This window comes from Pelodiscus sinensis, chromosome 1, assembly GCF_052426305.1.
Source record: "Pelodiscus sinensis isolate ZL-2025 chromosome 1, ASM5242630v1, whole genome shotgun sequence".
NCBI classification, from domain to species: Eukaryota; Metazoa; Chordata; order Testudines; family Trionychidae; genus Pelodiscus; species Pelodiscus sinensis.
The window spans coordinates 187,850,864-187,869,907 of record NC_143052.1 but is presented as its reverse complement, the minus strand read 5'-3'; the positions used below and the strand labels follow the sequence as shown (position 1 = coordinate 187,869,907).

The 19,044-nt window shown below is 39.3% G+C and overlaps 1 protein-coding gene across 1 annotated transcript in view; it reads left to right on the top strand.

The window, feature by feature from the left end:
• The window catches only part of PAXBP1 (PAX3 and PAX7 binding protein 1), a 43,639-nt gene that overhangs the window by 11,818 nt on the left and 12,777 nt on the right, over nt 1-19,044 (top strand). Inside the window, exons 6-10 of the mRNA XM_075910888.2 lie at nt 1,494-1,714; nt 2,629-2,818; nt 14,523-14,646; nt 18,178-18,277; nt 18,789-18,904. Of these exons, the coding sequence (XP_075767003.2) occupies nt 1,494-1,714; nt 2,629-2,818; nt 14,523-14,646; nt 18,178-18,277; nt 18,789-18,904 (751 nt within the window). The remainder of the gene's footprint in view (nt 1-1,493; nt 1,715-2,628; nt 2,819-14,522; nt 14,647-18,177; nt 18,278-18,788; nt 18,905-19,044) is intronic.

The window sequence follows — 19,044 nt, the reverse complement described above, 5'->3', positions numbered from 1 at the left end:
GGAGCTTTCATGGCATGTTGTAAATATATATTAGCATAGATTAGTACAGCCTAGGACATTGCTCTTCAGTATTTTGGAAGTGGGGACAACTTTGGCAAACAAAAAAAATTCAGTGTGGGAGCCCCTTACTTGAAGTCCTGCCTTGCTCACTCCTTCCCCTCACTCACTCACTCTCCCTCCACCCTCACTCACTTTGACTAAACTGGGGGCAGGAGGTTGGGAGAGGATGTGGTCTTTGGGCTGGGGCCAACGGGTTTGCAGTGTGGCAGGGGGCTCTGGGCTGAGTCTTGGGCAGGGAGTTAAGGTGCAGGAGGGGGTGAGGGTTATAAGCTCTGGGAGAGAGGTTGGGTGCAGGAGAGGGCTCTGTACTGGGATTGAGGGTCGGGTTCAGTAGCAAGTATAGGATGCTGGCTCTGGGAGCAGGCTCAAAGCTGGGGCAGTGGTTTGGGTTACAGGAGTGAGTATGAGGGGCTGGCTCTGGGAGAGGGCTGGGATTAGGGGTAGAGGAGGGGGTATGAAGTGCTGGCTCCAGGAGGGAATATGGGGTGAAGAAGAGCGTAGCACTTACTTTGGGTGGCCCTGGCCCCACACAGTGCCTGGAGGTGGCATGTGTATTGGTGAACTGTCTTTTTCTGCAGGCATCTCCCCCGCAACTCCCACTGGCCACAGTTCTCTGTCCCCCCTGGGGATCGCAGGAGCAGGCAGGGAGCCTGCCTTAGCAGCAGCCCCACTGTGCCACCATAGATTGTCATTGACAGGAAATCGCACTTTGGGTCCATGGAAGCTGCCTCTGGCTTGGGGGCCTTGCAGTGAAGAACGCTGGCCTAGGATATTTAGTAATTTGGTGTTGCAGGCTTGCTGAAACTAGAACTCATGCCAAATAGTATGCCATGAGTATTACTGCAAAGAATAACCATGCTAAGAAATTCTCTATGGAAGAGATTCCTTTTAATTACTGTACACTATAATTCTCTGAACGCATCTTGGCTCTTTTCCCATCTTTCAAATGATTCATTTGAAATACAGGCAGTCCCCAGGTTACATGGATCTGACTTACATCAGATCCCTACTTACAAACGGGGTGAGGCAACCCCGCACTAGCTGCTTCCCCCCAGCAGACCAGGGAGACGTGAAGCTAGAGCGCCCCTCCCCCCCAGCAGACCAGGGAGACGCGGAGCGGCTTTTCTCAGCAGACACCTCAGCTTGAGAATAAAGGACTGAGGGAAGTGAGGTGTGGGAGAATAAAACTCAGCTCTGGAGAAATGTTTGGCTAGAGTTTCCCCTACAATATGTACCAGTTCCGACTTACATACAAATTCAACTTAAGAACAAACCTACAGTCTCTATCTTGTACGTAACCCGGGGACTGCCTGTATTGTGGTTATAAGAATTTTTACCTCTGCATATAAAATGTCAAAACTAAATTATAAAAAGCAGTGTTTTTAAAAGGAGTGTCATTATCATTTTGAGTATTACATGTCTTATTTCTGTAGGTTCAAGCAAGTCAGCCTACTGAAGTGAATAATCTGTACTACCAGAACTCTTACCAGACAATGCCTTATGGTTCATCGTATGGCATTCCTTACACTTATGCTGCCTATGGATCATCAGAGACCAAGTCTCAAAAAACAGATAATACAGTTCCTTTCAAAACTCCAAGTAATGAGATGACTCCTGTTACTATTGATTTGGTAAAGAAACAGCTTAAAGACAGGTAGGGCAGACAATCTTTTTTAGACTTAAAGACTTGTCCTCTAGCTTTCTCTTCCTTCAGGCATCCTTTAATCTCAAGCAAATGCAGAATTTCATCGCTGGAAAACCACTGACTTGGCACATCATTTAAAAAAAACACAAAGAAGATGACATTGAAAATTTATTCAAAAGTCTGGATTTCTTCTGTGGAAGCGAAGCTTTTAAAATTTGGCAGTTTGATTTTGTTGAAGAGAGATCAGAGTTGCAGCTTCTGGACACTGAAAAAAAAATCTTGTAGTCAAGAATTGAAAGGACAGTGAGATGTTTAGCTTACCAAGTAACATTTTCATAAAGTGTGTAAATCACATTTTTTTTCTTGAATACATAAATATCTTACATTTAGGCTAAAATCTGTTTAGTTTTTTAGGGCTTAAACATTTCAGTCTGTTAGGTATCAAAAACAGTGAGAAATACTTGAAAATTAACAGCCCACACTTTTTTAGTGTCATCAAAACTGGTTTGTATGCCCCTTGTCTTAAAAACTTTCCATTAGCTGAAATAAGTCTAATCAGTGCAGTATAATAAAGGCCACATTATAGACTATATTTCTTGCTAGATATAGCATAATGCCTTTGGTTTTAATTTTTTAAGACTGTCTTAAAAGGTTCTAAGCACCTTCAACTCCTGTTGGGATTAACAGGAGTTGATTGTACTTAGCACCTTGCAGTCTAGCCCATCATAACTTAACTATGCTCCTTGCTGATACAACCTGGAGAAGGCATTGATAAACTACAGGTAGTGAATGTATCTTGAAAATATTTTTCTTATACAGATTGGGTACTTCCACACTCTCACTTTGAAACAGTTTAATATCTCAACAGTTCGCATTATATAGACTTTTCAATGTAAATTTGTTATCTATCCGTTGTTCCTCAGATTGGATTCAATGCAAGAACTGCACAAAGCCAATCAGCAGCAACATGAGAAACATCAACAAAACCAAGAGGACTCTACCAAGGCAATTGAACGATTAGAAGGGTCTTCTGGGGGTATTGGTGAACGGTATAAATTTTTGCAAGAAATGCGAGGGTATGTCCAAGACTTGCTTGAGTGTTTCAGTGAAAAGGTAAGAATGCAAAAACATTAATTTCTTTTCAATAAAACAGAAGTAGGGAAGCTTAGTACATGCCAAACTCTTGCCTCTTTGTGCTTACCAAAAAAACCCAATCCCATACACAACAGAAGATTTGGTTTTTTAGAAGGGATGAAAAAATCACTTTATCATACTAAGCTTAATAAAGAGAAGTCTCACTCTTACAGAATAATAGATTTCTGTATTTCCAGTTGGAATGTAAGTGTGTTTACTTGACTGAAATGTACGTGTGTGTTTTTTTTAAGAATGTTCACAGAATTGGGTTTTTTATGTTTTCTTGAACATTTTCATACACAAAGATTGGATGCCATGTTAATGGATAAAACTAGTATCCACTATCAGTGAATTGTTAGGTTACTTTGAGGTAAAGGTTTAGATGCAACATTGATGTTTTCTGAAAACATTTAATGAATGACAATCTATTTCTGCTTCCCCCCTCCTCCCCTGTACATTTTCTGCTAGACACTTCAAAATATTTGGCAGTGTTCAGATATATACTTGGTTGGAAAAAGATTTAAAATCTATATAGCTTGCTGAAGTTTGCAGAAGTTTTTTGTGGGCTACTCTTTTATATACTTCTAACTTGGAAGAATTTTATTTTCTATTTAAGATAATGGAAATATCCTTTATACTTTCTTAAACATTAGTATTAATCCTTTTTACTGCAGTTAAAATCAGTAAAAAGATTAGATGCTAACAATCTTATGGTCTGTGTACATTACACAAGTGAATTGTGATATGGAGGAGAGAGCATAGATAGATGCAGGTTTTATCAATCTTCTTTTCCTAAAAGTTATTTCTATTTCATATGCAATAGGAAGCTATTTATTACATAAACTACGTCAGCTAACAGAACTGACTATTTAGGAGTGGGAAAGTGGCAGCTCTTACTTTTTTGGCTGTATGGTTTCCTTCACACCTACCAAACATTCAGGTTGATAAAGCCAGTTGATTCTTAGTATAGTGAGGTTAGATGCTTTCTGTTGCCGATGGAACTGTTGAAAGAACCTCCATTTGTACAGTGAATCTTCACAACTACATATCAAGCTGTATGCCTCTGAGCATTCTTTGTGTAAGCACTTGAAACACATTACTCTTCTTCCCCCCCGCCCCCCAAAGGAATAATGCCAGTTGAGACTTTATCTGATCTTTTCAATGTTAACACTTAAACCAGTGATCAACTAGTTAAAACAAACTAAAGATTAAGTAACTATCTTGGTTCTCAAAACTGAGATGTGTGGAATAGGGGGTATGAATATGTACATGATTACACTCAGCCTTTCCCTCCCCACGCAGCTGCTTCTGTATCAAGAGGCAGCAGCAGGGATGGGGGAGGCTGGAACCAGTATGAGCGGGGAGCAGGCTTTTAAGCTGGATCTGGGAGCCATTTCTCCCCGCACGCTGCTCCCCACATCACTTTTAAGCCACCTCCCCGCTTGTTCCTCCCTCCCCTTGGCTCTGCAGTGTGGTTGGGGGCCCGCAGCTCATAGGGAGCCACCTTCCCTTGCATGAAAACATTTAACCACTGAAATTTTCAACCATTACACATTTACCTAAATATATGCATTTTAACATCCCTAGTGTGGAAGATGCACTGGATTTTTCTTTTGATTCACCTGTCATACTCAATGGTGCTTTATTCATAAGCAACATTTTTGAACCTGTAACATTAAGTGACTCTAGGTAATGAAGTTGACAACTTATTGCCTCATTTGTTGTGTGTCTAAAGTACAATCGAAATAAAATATAGACTTGGCTTTTTTTCTTAGACCTTGTCTATGTTCAGAATTGTACTAGATTAAATGTGTGACTCTTTTCAAGACTGACTTTTAAATAACTGCAAAACATAGTGTAGACATTTAATTTGTTTTATGCCAGGTTTATTTATTTTTTTCCTGGTTTGCAGATGAAATCAGTCTTAAATCACACTGTCGTGTTAGTGTTGTTCTGACTATGTACAGGACCTTAGCCTGGCTACACTAAAAACTGACTTTTGAACAAGTAATGGACCAAAACCCGTTCTGATTTTTTTTTTTTTTTTTTTTAACTGAATTGTAACATTGATTTAGGGCTCTGTTGCTGCTGATTGTTTTGGGAAAAACTGATTGATTTTCTACTATAGATGGAGGTACCTGAGACTTGAATTTGTTAAATCTGCCTTCCATGTCGTTGTCTGTTCTCATCTCTCTCTGGATATTCAATAGATGACTTGTTAAGGGAGAAAAAAGGCGACTTTGCTTCAGTTAGAGTCCACAGAGATGCACCTATACAAAATGAGCTGTAAAATTGGGGCCTAATACAGACAATTTGACTGTAATATTTAAATACAGATGAAACCTTAAGTATTCACAAGGTTCTATGTATTCCCTAATTATGTGGCCACAGAATTTGTGCTGGTATTCACTGCCTATTTTTTAGACATCTGTAATGGGTTACAGGTCTTTGTAGTAACACATCAACAGCTAGACCTATGGGGCAGCATAAAATAACATAAGAGCAACTACACTGCAGAATTTTCATACTGGGTTGTTAAAACTTCTTTCATTTTATTTAAATGGAATTGCAGCAGTAGAATTTCCAGTCTGAATTTGGAGATGCAGAATTTAGTTTCACGTTGCTCTGGGCTTCAGGTGTCTCGTGTTTGCTTGATTTCTCTTAACCCCCCCCCCCCCTCCAATTTATAATAATAAAGTTCATTTACCACCCTACTGTAGAAACATTACAGAATATAATACCGACATATCTTCTAGAACACTGAAACTAGAAAGGATTGTGGTTATTAAGTTTCCCATTAATGCTGATACTATAGGAAAACCTCACACGATGGAGTCATGACAACACATTTTTCCTCAGCAGGAGATTGAGCATAGAGATGTTAGAAGATCTTGTGGGTATTATAGATTTATTCCTGGAATAACGAGAACATTTTAGTTATAAAAATTGATTTTTGTCTCCTTACTGTCTCTCTACCTCTTTAATTCCCTCCTCCCCCACAGACATACTTCCAAGTTATTTACTTTTTTACTTGGCATATTTAAAAGTATTAAAGGCTTTTAGATATGACAGAATTGTATTTCACAGAACACTGAAGTGCAGTCTAGACTGCCACATAGGCTTTCGGGTAAAGTAGAGTCACAGAACTGGAAGGAATCTCGAGGTCATCAGGTATAGTCCTCTACTCTCATCACAGGTCCAAGTATTACCTAGACCAGTAGTAAGGAACCTTTTTTGAGTTGGTGCTGCTAACAAATGAGAATCAACCAAACCCTCACTAACGTGGCCCTTGGGAGAAGAGGGGAGCCCTGAGCCTCAGGGGCTAGATCTAGGCAAGCTGGGGGCTGCATCTAGCCCCTGAGCCTAAGGTTCCCTATCCCTAACCTAGACCCATCCATGACAGGTGTTTGTCTAACCTGCTCTTAAATCTCCAATGATGGAGATTCCACATCCTCCCTAGGCAATTTATTCCAGTGCTTAACCACCCTGAAGGACAGAAACCTAAACCTCCTTGCTGCAATTTAAGTCTATTGCTGCTTATCCTATCCTATCAGAAGTTAAGGAGACTATTTATGTATTTCTTCCTCCTCGTAACACCCTTTTAGGTACTTGAAAGCTGCTATCATGTCTTGTCTTTTCCAGACTAAAGAGACCCAATTCTTTCAGTCTTCCCTTATGTTTTCTAAATCTTTATAATAATTTTTGTTGCTCTTCTCTAGAGTTTTTTGTTTGTCAACATCTTTCCTGAAATGTGGCATGACACAGTACTCCAATTGAAGTCAGTGCAGAATAGAGTGGAAGAATTGTATCTCATGTCTTGTTTACAACACTCCTGCTAATACATCCCAGAATGTTTGCTTTTTTTGCAACAGTTAAATTAACTCATATTTGGATTGTGATCCAACATGACCCCCCATACCTCTTTTTGCAGTATTTCTTCCAAGACCGTCACTTTCCATTTTCTCCCTAAGTGCAATACTGTGCTTTTGTTCTTATTGAGCTTCATCCTATTTACCTCAAACCATTTCTTCAGTTTGTCCAGTTCAATTCCAATTATGACCCTATCCTTCAAAGCACTTGCAACCCATCCTAGCTTGGTATCATTTGCAAACTTTATAAGCATACTTTGTGCCATTATCTAAATCGTTGATGAAGATATTGAACAGAACCAGTCCCAAAACTAATCCCTGCAGAATCCCACTTATGTCCTTTCAGTATGACTGTGAACCATTGATAATATGCTCTTAGAACGGTTATCCAGCCAGTTATGCGCCCACATTATAGTAGTCCCATCTATGTTGTATGTCCTTAGCTTATTGATAAGGTCATGCAAGACTGTATCAAATGCTTTACTAAAGTCTGTGTATATCACGACTACCGCTTCCCCCTTATCCATAAGGATTGTTATCCTATCAAAAATGCTATCAGGTTAGTTTGACATGATTTTGTTCTAGACAAATCCATGCTTGCTGTTATCTATCACCTTATCTTCCAGATGTTTGCAGATGGATTCCTTAGTTATTTGTTTCATTATCTTCCCTGGCACAGAAGTTAAGCTGACTGGTCTATAGTTTCCTGGGTTGTCCTTATTTACTTTTTTATAGATGGGTGCTTAATTTTCCCATTTCCAGTGTTCTGGAATCTTTTCTGCCTTCCATGACTTTTTTTTAAAGATACCTCTTCAATCAACTCCTTGAGTATTCTAGGATACATTTCATTAGGCTTTGGTAACTTGAAGTCATCTAATTTTTTAAAGTAATTTTTAACTCGTTCTTTTCCTAGTTTAACTTCTGAACCTACTAGATTTTCACTAGCATTCACTATGTTAGGTGTCCAATTGCCACCAACCTTATTGAAAACCTGCACAAAAGTTAAACACCTCTGCCACTTCCACATTTTCTGTTACTGTTTTTCCCTCTTCTTTGAGCAATGGACCTAGCCTGTCCTTGGTCTTCCTCTTGCATCTCATATATTTGTAGAATGTTTTCTTATCCTTCATGTCTCTAGCTAGATTGAGTTAATTTTGTGCCTACACCTCTCTAATTTTGCCCCTAAGTATTTGTTTTATTCATATTCATCCTTTGTATTTTGACATATTTCCCCTTTTTTATAGGACTTTTTTTTTAAGATCATGTAGGATCTCCTGGTTAAACCAGGGTGATCTCTTGCCATAATTCCTATCTTTTCTACACAGTGAAATGGTGTGGTCTTGTGTTCTTAATAAAGTCCTGTTGCTAACTATCTTCAATTGTTTTTCTTCTTAGCTTTGCTACTCATGAGACCTTACCTACCAGCCCCATTAAAGTCTGCCTTCTTGATATCTATTGATCTAACCCTTTTACCATTCCTTAGAATCATGTACTCTATCATTTCATGATTACATATGATCACTTTCACACAAGCTGCCTTCCACTTTCAAATTCTCAACCAATTCCTCCCTATTTGTTAAAATCAAATCTAGAACTGCCTCCCATCAGTAGCTTTCTCCACTTTCTGAAATAAAAAAAGGTCTCATACATTTCAATAAGTTGTTGGATAATCTGTGCCCTGCTGTGTTATTTTCCCAACAGTTGTCTGGATTGTTGATGCTCGCCATCTCCACTAAGTCCTATGGTTTGGATGATTTTATCTGCTTAAAAAAAGTCTCATCCATCTTATCTTTCTTGTTAGGTGATCTGTAATATACTGTTACTAGGATAGCAACCTTACTTTTTACCCCTTTTAACCTTACACAGACTCTCAACAAATCTGTCTCCTATGTCCATCTCAACTTCAGCCCAAGTATGTACACTTTGAAAAAAGTTTGGACACCCCTGCCTTATATATTAAAAGAGGGCCAGATTTTATGAAGTGAACATGCGTGAGGGCCAACCGTTTTGCCTGACATTCTTTGAACCATTAAAATTAAACGCAAATTAACTATTTTATGCAAAGTTTATTGCAAACGGCATACTTTTCATTTTGTCACATGGATGACAAATCTAAACAGGTGTTAAATCACTCTGCCTTTCATATCTGAAGGCCAGATGAAAAAAAATCCAGGAAGCTGAAATATATGTCAGGAACATTGTAAAGTACATTACATATTATTGGTAATAAAGGTTGTCTGTCAACTTTTAAGTTCAAAAAATACGAACAGGAACATAACACCAAGTATACATGTTGTGTCCAAATATATTTATAACTGATTTAGACCAACTGACATTAACTGAGATTTTACAATGTATTCATCTCAATACATATGGATTCGTTGGGGGCCATAAAAGATAGATATTGCCAAATTACCTGTGGGACCGTATTAAACCGGAACACGGGCCGCAATTGGCCCGCGGGCCGGACTTTGACATGCCTGATATAAGGGAACACCTATCCCCTTTTTCCCTGCCTATACTTCCTGAGCAAGCTATGCCCTATCTAATCATGTCTATTCTACCACATCTCTGTGATACTATGTCGTAGTTGTGTTATTTACTAGCATTTCAAGTTCTTCCTGATTATACCTTTTGCATTTGTATCTAGACAACTAAGATGCTGATTTGATTTTTGCCCCCCAGTTTTGCCTTGTCTCCTCTTTCCCCTGCTAGTATAGCCCATGCTCCCCCCAGTTTTTGACCAGTCTCCCAGGTCTCCACGTTTTCTACTTACTTGTGGGCTTTAGTCACCTGCTCCTGTTGAACCTAGTTTAAAGCCTTCCACTAGGTTAGCCAGTCTGTCCAAATACTCTTTTCCTCGATAGGTGGACTCCATCTCTGCTTAGCAGTCCTTCCTGGAACAGCGTCCCACAGTTAATGAAGCCAAATCCCTTCTGGTGACACCATCTTTGCAGTCAGACATTCACCTTCAGGAGGCATCTGTCTCAGTCTGGGCGCCTTTCCTTTGACTATACCCGCCTTATAGTAGCTTGTGTTTCCCTACCTTGTTTATGAGAAGGTCATGGAGGAACATACCAAAAGCTTTACTAAGTTCAAGATATACCATGTATACAGTTTCTGTTCTATCCACATGGCTTTGTTAACCTGTCAAAAAAAAGTATGAAGCTGGATTGACATGAATTTATTGACACATCCATGTTGACTGTTACTTTATCACCTTATCTTATCTCTCATTATTTGCTCCATTATCTTTCCAGTATTGAAATTGAACTGATTGGTCCGTAATTCCCAGGTTTTCCTTATTTCCCTTTTATAGTTTAGTGTACTGTATATGCCCTGTTCCAGTTTTAGAATCATGGACTCGAAGAGCTGGAAGAGACCTCAGGAGGTCATCAAGTGCAGCCCCCTGCCCAAGGCAGGACCAATCCCAACTAAATCAACCCAGCCAGGGTGTTGTCAAGCTGAGACTTAAGTACCTCTAGGGATGGAGATTGCACCACCTCCCTAGTAACTAAACATTTTGGTTGCCCTCTGCTGGACCCTCTCCAATGCGTCCACATCCTTTCTATATTGGGGGGGGCCCAGAACTTGACACAGTATTCCAGATGTGGCCTCATCAGAGCTGAATAAAGGGGAATAATCACTTCTCTGGATCTGCTGGCAATGCTCCTCCTAATGCACCCTAATATACCATTAGCCTTCTTGGCTATAAGGGCACACTGTTGACTCATATCAGCTTCTCATCCACTGTAATCCCCAGGTCCTTTTCAGCCGAACTGCTACTTAGCCATTCAGTCCCCAGTCTGTAACTATGCTTGAGATTCTTCTGTCCCACATACAGGACTCTGCACTTGTCCTTGTTGAACCTCCTCAGATTTCTTTTGGCCCAATCCTCTAATCTGTCCAGGTCACTCTGGACCCTATCCCTGCCCTCCAGCATATCTACCTCTCCCCCTAGCTCAGTGCCATCTGCAGACTTGCTGAGGGTGTAATCTATCTCCTCATCCAGTTCATTAATAAAGATGTTGAACAAAACCGGTCCAAGAACCGATCTGTGGGGCACTCCACTAGAAACTGACCGCCAACCTGATGTCGAGCTGTTGATCACTACCCATTGGTAGTGATCAACGTCTTGACAATCTAGCCAGCTTTCTATCCATCTTGCAGTCCATTTATCCAGTCCATACTTCCTTAACTTGCTGGCAAGAATATTGTGGGAGACGCTATCAAAAGCTTTGCGAAAGTCAAGGTATATCACATCTGCTGACTTTCCCATATTCACAGAGCCAGTTACCTCATTATAGAAGCTAATCAGATTGGTCAGGCACGACTTGCCCTTTGTGAATCTGTTGACTATTCCTGATCACTTCCCCTCTTCCAAGTGCTACAAAATGGATTGCTTGAGGATCCCCTCCATGATTTTCCGGGGACTGAGGTAAGGCTGACTGTTGTTTCCTGGATTGTCCTTCTTCCCTTTTTTAAAGATGGGCACTACATTTACCTTTTTCCAGTCATCCGGTATCTCTCCCGATCCCCATGAGTTTTCAAAGATAATAGTCAAAGGCTCCGCAATTACATTTGCCAACTCCCTCAGTACCCTTGGATGCATTAAATCCGGGCCCATGGATTTGTGAATGTTTAGCTTTTCTAAATAGTTCCTAACTTGTTTTTTCCCCACCAAGGGCTGTCCACCTCCTTCCCATACTGCGTTGCCTAGTGCATTTTCTGCATTTCTCTGGTCTTCAGTAACTTTTAAGAGATAATTGCTAATGGTTCAGGTATTTCCTTAGCTGCTTGATCATTCTAGGGTGTGTATTTCATTAGGCCCTAATACCTTGAGGACATCTAGCTTGTCTAATTTTTAACTTATTATTTCCCTGTTTCTCTCTGCTCCTACTTCATTTTCACTGACATTCACTATGTAGACAAGCACCTAGATGGTGTTTGGCCCTGCTATGAGTGCAGAGGATGGATTTAATTTTCTAGGTCCTTTCCATTCCTATAAGTCTTAGACATCCAATTGCTATTGACCTTTTCAGTGAAAACTTGAAACAAAAAAAATCATTTAGCACTTCTGCCATTTCCACATTCTCTGTTGTTTCCCCCAGTGACTAATGGGCCTACCATGTCTTTGGGTCTTTATATTTGTAGATTTTTTTTTTATTGCCATTTATGTCTATAGCTAGTTTTAATCTCATGTCTATGCCTGGGCCTGTCTGATTTTGCCCCTACATATTTATTTATATAAATCCTTTGTAATTTGACCTAGTTAATGCTTTTTGCAGGATTTTTTTGAGTTTCAGATCTTGGTTAAGTCAGTGTTAAGGGCTAAATCGTGCGTTGTCTTCCATGGATAATTCCGTTGATTTTTGCCGAAACTACTTTGACTAGTGCTCACACATCCGAAAGTGTGCAGTGTGCAGAATCATATCTTAATGCTATTTTGGTTTTAAATGCAGTGGGTATTTTAGGCAGAATGTAACAGTTCTTCGTCCTGGCTAAACATCAGTTCAGGTTAAACTCCTGTTGCATTATGTGCAGCACAGTGCTATAGGATATCGAACGATCAGTTTATCAGAATCCTGACTTTAAATCTTATCCAAGTGATGGCAGTTCCCACAATAGAGTGCCCCAGACTGACTGGGTGACTGTGTTGTCAGTGGGATTTTAATTTACTAAATTGGATTTATGAGTACCACGTGCTGATTTGGTGCAATCACTTCTTGCAGGAGCTAGGTGATCCCTTATTCTAAGGTTATTGCCTTCATGGTGCTTTGATTCTGAGATGTTAGTCATAAAGTAAGGAATGGTTTTCAGCCATGCTACCTCAACTTACGCAACACTGTTTTTGGCTCTTAAAAGATAAAGATATTGGCCATCATATTTTGCTCTTATTGTATTGATGTGTGAGGGTGAGACTGGTCTTCAGTTGTAGAGCTAATTAAATTGTTTTTGTAATCCTAATAATCGTAGTATAGAGAGATCACCAGAGCACACTTTGGAAATAATTGTAGATAAAAACCTGATGCAAATAGAATGAGATATTGTTCATAAACCCTCTGCATATTGTCTTGTTTCCAGTATTTTTTGAGAAAAGATTGTAACAACCAAATATTAATGGATTAAAGGATTAAATATATATGAATTTTAAAATGCCTATAACAGTGTAGTAGATAATGTGAGCTATCAAGCTCACTCACCAGCTACAAAATTGTGAACTCCTAAATTTGAAGAAGGAATCTATTTTGAATGTGTTCAAACACTTGTGCATAAGTTCACTTTTTTTTAAATATTCAGAAACTGATTGGAGAAACTTCTGGGGGAAATTACAAACATGTTTTTAACTGTTCACTTAAAATTTGTAGAATAAACTGTTCACAGGAAGGAGATACTCTCTTTATGAACACAAACCATAATAAAGATAAAATATGTTTCACTCTTCAATTAACATTAGTATTTGAGTGCATCCATTTTTTAAAAGGAGTCTTGTAAATCTGAGATTTAATTTTTTTTTAATTTAGAAAATATTTAAACTTTTTTGTATCCATTTTTAATTAGTTCAACAAGCTGTTCTTGAGTTTTCGGTTCTGATGTTCTCAGTCCAAGGAAGCTAATGTAAAGAGATGACATTTTTCTCTTTTCCCTTGTTGCCCAGGAAAACTTGACACCTTTGGTGCCTTTGGGTACCATCAGTGGTCATTTCAGCTTTAGTGTTCTGCTTTGTTGCAGTTGTTTTCCAAACACTGACTTCAGTTCTAGTTTAATTCAGAAAACATTTTTCTGAAGTCTTTCTTCATTAAAACAAACAAACAAAAAAACACTTGGATTTTAGGTAGCAATAAAATTCTTGATTTAAAGAGCTGAAAGTTTTTGGATTAGACATATCTGATACTTCAGATAAGTTTATTAGTACCAGATATGAATAAATTACAGGATGTGTCCTTCCAAACATGCTGAGAATTTCTGTCTGTTGTATTAAATGAAAATGTGTACAGTTTTTTTTAATTCTTTGGAACTAGGGTCGTCCAACATAAAATGAGGCTGAAGCCCAACACAGTAAATTCTAATTACTGTAACATAAACTAAATTCTAAAGTATCATTTTTTTTAAGTGAGTAGCAGATTGTCACTGACTTAGACTCCAGTCCTGCAAAGGTTTACCTAAGTGCATAGCTTTCCTCACATGACTAGTCAAATGAAGATTATGCTGATGAGTACATTTTTTCAGGATTGGAACATCAGTTGCAATATGCTATACTGTGTGACTGATGTTTCAATGATAAAATTCAGCAGTGATAAAGTGCACTAATATTGATCATTAGCATTGGTTGAGTACATTCAGTGTATTTGTTTCAGCACTGCTTATTGTCATTACTCATTAGCGGACTTTCTCAGTTAACATTCATTCAGCATCTAATATCTGCTGTTGTAAAAATTAATTCTGTTAATTGTAAACATAAACACAAAACACTGCTTAAAAGTACATATGCTGAAGACAAGTCCACAGAATACTTTTGTGGCATTTATTTATACCTTAGTTCTGCATCTCTTTAAATCAGCAGTTAACTTATTCAGGCTTTTCACACTGCTGCTTTGTCAATGAAAACTACTTGTACAACTTTTGTATTATAACTTAAAGCAATTATTATAAACTGTTGAATGCTTGTATTGGCTCCAAAGCTATCAGCTGGTAAAAGAAAACGACTGTCTAAAAAGCACAACAGCCTACGTTGCATCTTGGAATAGTATGGCACCCCAGACAATTGAGCACCTGAAGAGTTTGATATTACGTAGTGTGTTATATTTTTACAGGTGCCCCTGATTAACGAACTCGAGTCAGCAATACATCAGCTGTACAAACAGCGAGCTTCCCGCCTTGTCCAAAGACGACAAGATGATATTAAAGATGAATCTTCGGAGTTTTCAAGCCATTCAAGTCAGTCCATCTTGAAGGTTTTTATTATTCATTAAACAACCTTGTTTATTTAGTATGGTTTAATTTAAATACAGCAGAGCATAGTTGACTTAACTTTTATAAGTAGAAGCAAATTCAGATTTAAAGTATTCTGATGTTTTTGTTAAAATACTGAGTCATTCTAACTCTTGAGACTTCATCTCTTCTATCTGCTAGTCTTAACAATCTGTTTGTTTCTCTCTTTTCAAATATTCAGTATATTTAAGAGTAGTGATGTTTGTCATGAAACTTTTTCCTTATATCAGGCTCTCTTTTTACCTACTTAAATTAATTTAGATATAAAATTCATGATATATCTACCATTGATTTCCAAACAGGATTTTTAAATTGTTGATAAATTGAAGATTTTGTAGTTTATTCTGTTAACAATAAGTGTTCAGTTTCAACAGTGTAAATTTCAGACACTTGAAAAAGAAAAAGCATTTCAAAGCAAAGGAAGATAGTTATTTTCTTTAAATTGTAACATTTGGCTACTCACTTCATGATATCACAAATACCTCACACAGAGTAGAAAGCCTCCTTTTGAGACCAGTGCTCCAGAAGTGGAAATGAAGTTTTAAAAAATGATCAGTATCTCCTTTCTGATCACTGTTATTTATATAAAATAAGTTCTGCTAAAAGCACAGATACTCATTTTATCTACCATTTCTTTGGAAAGATTGTATTCTGTGTACTAATGAGACGGAGTAAAATTTTACTCAAATGTTTTTCCTGAAACTGGTAGATCTGTTTTCTTGCTTTTACGGAGATTTTTCCATTGAAAATTCATTGCCCTCAGCATGTGCACACAACCTTATACACTAGAAAGGTAAAATTATCCATATCACAAAGGGCATGTATAAGCTTTCACTTTAGATGAGTGTAGGCCTTGTGATGGCCCTCTTTGTTGCTTCAAGGCTTGTGATATGCCAAGTATGCTCTGAGCAAATCATTAGGGAGCCTAGAAAGGGGCATGTTGGATTAGTATAGCAAAGGGCAACCAAAGCTAATGAGTGGCCCTCCATCTCAACTGATTTCAGTCTTGCATCCCACTATCTGCTAACCATGACCCCAAAATAAGATTAAGTACAATAATACATGGCATGATGATTTCAAAAATAGAAATGCTTTAATACAGATATTAATGGAACTGTCATCAACTTCAAATAATAAAAAAGAAACATTTGCAGTTATTTTACAATATCAAATCCCTGCCTGGCTTCTTCCCTGCTTCTCTCCCAATTGTGACCCATCCCTGCTCCTTCCTCTCCCCAGCGCTTCTGAGCACTAATTGATTGATTTGCAAGTTCAAGTTCTGAAGGAAGGGGAAAGAGCAGGATGGGATGCAAATCAGCCAGTTCATGGCACTTTGGAAGTGCTGAGAGGGAGGAATAGGTAAGTTTGAAATCTCCAGTACAGAAGAGATGTGTTGGGAAAATGGGGCAGAGAAGGGGTGCACGGGCCACACATGGAATCCTGATGGGCCACATGTGGCTTGTGGGCAGCTGGTGGCCCACCACTGGATTAGAATGTGATTTTTTTGGGGTATGGGAAGAGTCTGGATGCCATCAAATTGATGGGGCTTAAAGGGGAAGCCTTATCTGAAGCTAGGGATGTTAGATAGCATGTAATTAGTCATGTAACCACAGGAAATTTTAGCGATTACATGACTATTCCATAGTCCCCAGAGGTAGGGCCAGCAGCCAGTGCAGTCCTGGTCCTCTTCCTGGGGAGGCCCCTGCCACCCCAAGCTGTTTCCTCTGTATCAGAGGCAGCATTGCGGGGTGGCAGGCAGGAGCTGGTCCGCAAAGGGAGCCAATTTAAAAACTGGCTTCCTGCGCAGACTGGCTCCCACATGCTACTCTGTGATACAGAGGCAGTGGCATGGGGTGGCCGCAGCTCCAGTTCACGGGTGGTCTGAGCTCCCTGCAGACAAGGACTGGCTTGTCATGAAAAGAGGTTGCTCTGTGGGATGACAGAGCAGTCTCTGTTCACGGGGAGCTCAGATCCCCTGCAGACGGACTGCTGCCATGGAGCAGCCTGTCAGCAGTGAGCCTGGGCTGCCGCAGACGGAGGCTGCTTCATGGCAGCTTCCCCCCACCTCCCATGCTGTTGGCTCTCATTAAGACAGCAGTGCAGGTGGAGGGAATTTGGCACTGTGGAGCCAGCACACATGGGGGGGTGCGGGGAGCCTTCTTGAAAGCCAGCTCCTGCCTGCCCCCCTCACCTTCTGTGCTGCTGCCTCTATCAGAGGCAGTAGTGCGGGGGGAGGGAGGGGAGGCACAAGGCAAATCCAGTGCTCGTGGGGGAGCCAGCTTTTAAATTAGCTCTTTGAGGGCATTGGCTCCTGCTTCCTCCCCTCTTCCCCCGCCTCTGATGCAGTATAAGCAAGGGGGGGAAGGGAGTGAATATAGGCAACCAGATTAACTGATAAGCCCAGGCTCCTTAAATTTTTTTGGTCCTTTTCTTCTCTGCACTAAGATTGGTAACAGGTGTCAGTTTTTCAATCAGAGGTCCACAAACACATCAACTCAATAAGCAGCTCTCTTTTACTACTTAAACTAAAATGTTGTTATATTTGGGATGGACTAACCAGGTTCTCCAAATGGTAACTTCACTCTTTTGTTATAATCTGTAACAGTTGTGACAGATGTAACAAATCAAGCATATGACAACTTCACCCATGCTCTAAAGCTCTTGTTTTCTGAAAGGATTTACCCATTCTTAATAGGAGCACCAAGACAAATCATTAACTTTCTTAAATTATGAATTTGGTAACCAGGTTTTTTTATGTAGTTTGAGACTATTGTTGAAATCTCATGATGTTCATCTTGTAGTGGATAGATCTGGTTTCAGGTAATACTTGTGAGAATTTATCTCAAAAGTTAGACAAGCTGGAGACTTTTTTGTGTTAATTTCAGTTGGTGGCTTATCATTGGCTTCACTGATTAGCTACATTTAATTCTGTTTTTAATCAGCCTGATCTGTCATTAAATTTGCTATTTTTTAAAAAAAAGTAGGCTTTATTTCCTAGTAGGTTTTTATATGTATCTGAAACGCCAAATAATTTACTGAACCCAATTTTATTTCAAGGAGTAAGACTAGATGAATAAGATTCTGGACTACAGAATCTTTGCTACAGGGTTGCTTTTCTCTACCCTCTTCCTCTTCTCTTCTCATGGGTTTTTTTAATGTTGCATGCCAAGTGCTATATTTATAGCAGCAGTAAAGTTTTTCCATTTTTGTTGTACCAAGAAGTTTAAATATTTGCTGCTTTAGGCCATTGAGTGTGGGAAGATTGAAGTGTGGTGAAGCCCGTTTTGTATTGGAATAAATGTGGAGTATCTTCAATTTGAGATTCCAACTTCCATCACTACTTCTCTCTGCCTTTAGTAGCTACACATTCAAACATCTGAGTTTGTCTGTTTTCAGCTGTTTCAAAATACAACTGGACAACACAATATTCCTGTTGTAGATGAAAACCTTTTAATTGCAGTCAATATAATCTTGCAGGTAAAGCACTGATGGCACCAAATCTTGATTCTTTTGGACGAGACAGAGCACTCTATCAAGAGCATGTAAAACGGCGGACTGCAGAAAGGGAGGCTAGAAGGTACAATACTGAGATTGCTCGACTGATGTATTGGGCTAGGCTCCATACAGTATCATGGAAATCTCTGTGATATGAGATATAGGAAAACACTGTCCCCACTTGTACAGCTTAAGAGACTATTTGCTTTGTGTAGTAGTGAAGAGAGAGTTTGTTAAATGACAAAAGTGCATATTTTGTTATAGTTTGCTCCCACCAAAACTTCCCCTTTCCTCCTAATCCCTCTGTCTGGGCACCTGATGCCTCCGCCCATGTACTAGCCAAGGATATCCTCAAAGAAATGTGGAAACAGTCAGTTAGATGGTGCTTGATAAGTTAACTGAAAATGCCTGAGGCGCTCCAGTCTTGCTGCCGTCCTTACTGGTTTTCCCCTAGCTACCATGGTGAGCGATGGAGAGACTATCTTTACTTTGGCTCTGCTAGGGTCAGGAGTAGGACTAGCATGGCTAAAATGGTTGTTCATTTGAACAACGATCTTATGGCTTATAACTGTAATTGTATTGCTGCCTTATAGAACCCGCCGTAGGCAAGCAAGAGAACAAACTGGGAAGATGGCAGATCACTTTGAAGGCCTTTCTAGTGATGATGAAGAAACTTCAACAGATATCACTAACTTCAACATGGAACGAGGTTAGAAAAGTCACTTGCTTATGTAATTGAACATAGACATCCTAGAAAAAATGCTCGTTCTACTATATGAATTTTTTCTACACTCAGAATGACAAAATAGAATTGTAACATTGACTTGAATTTGTATTTTTTTAAAAAGC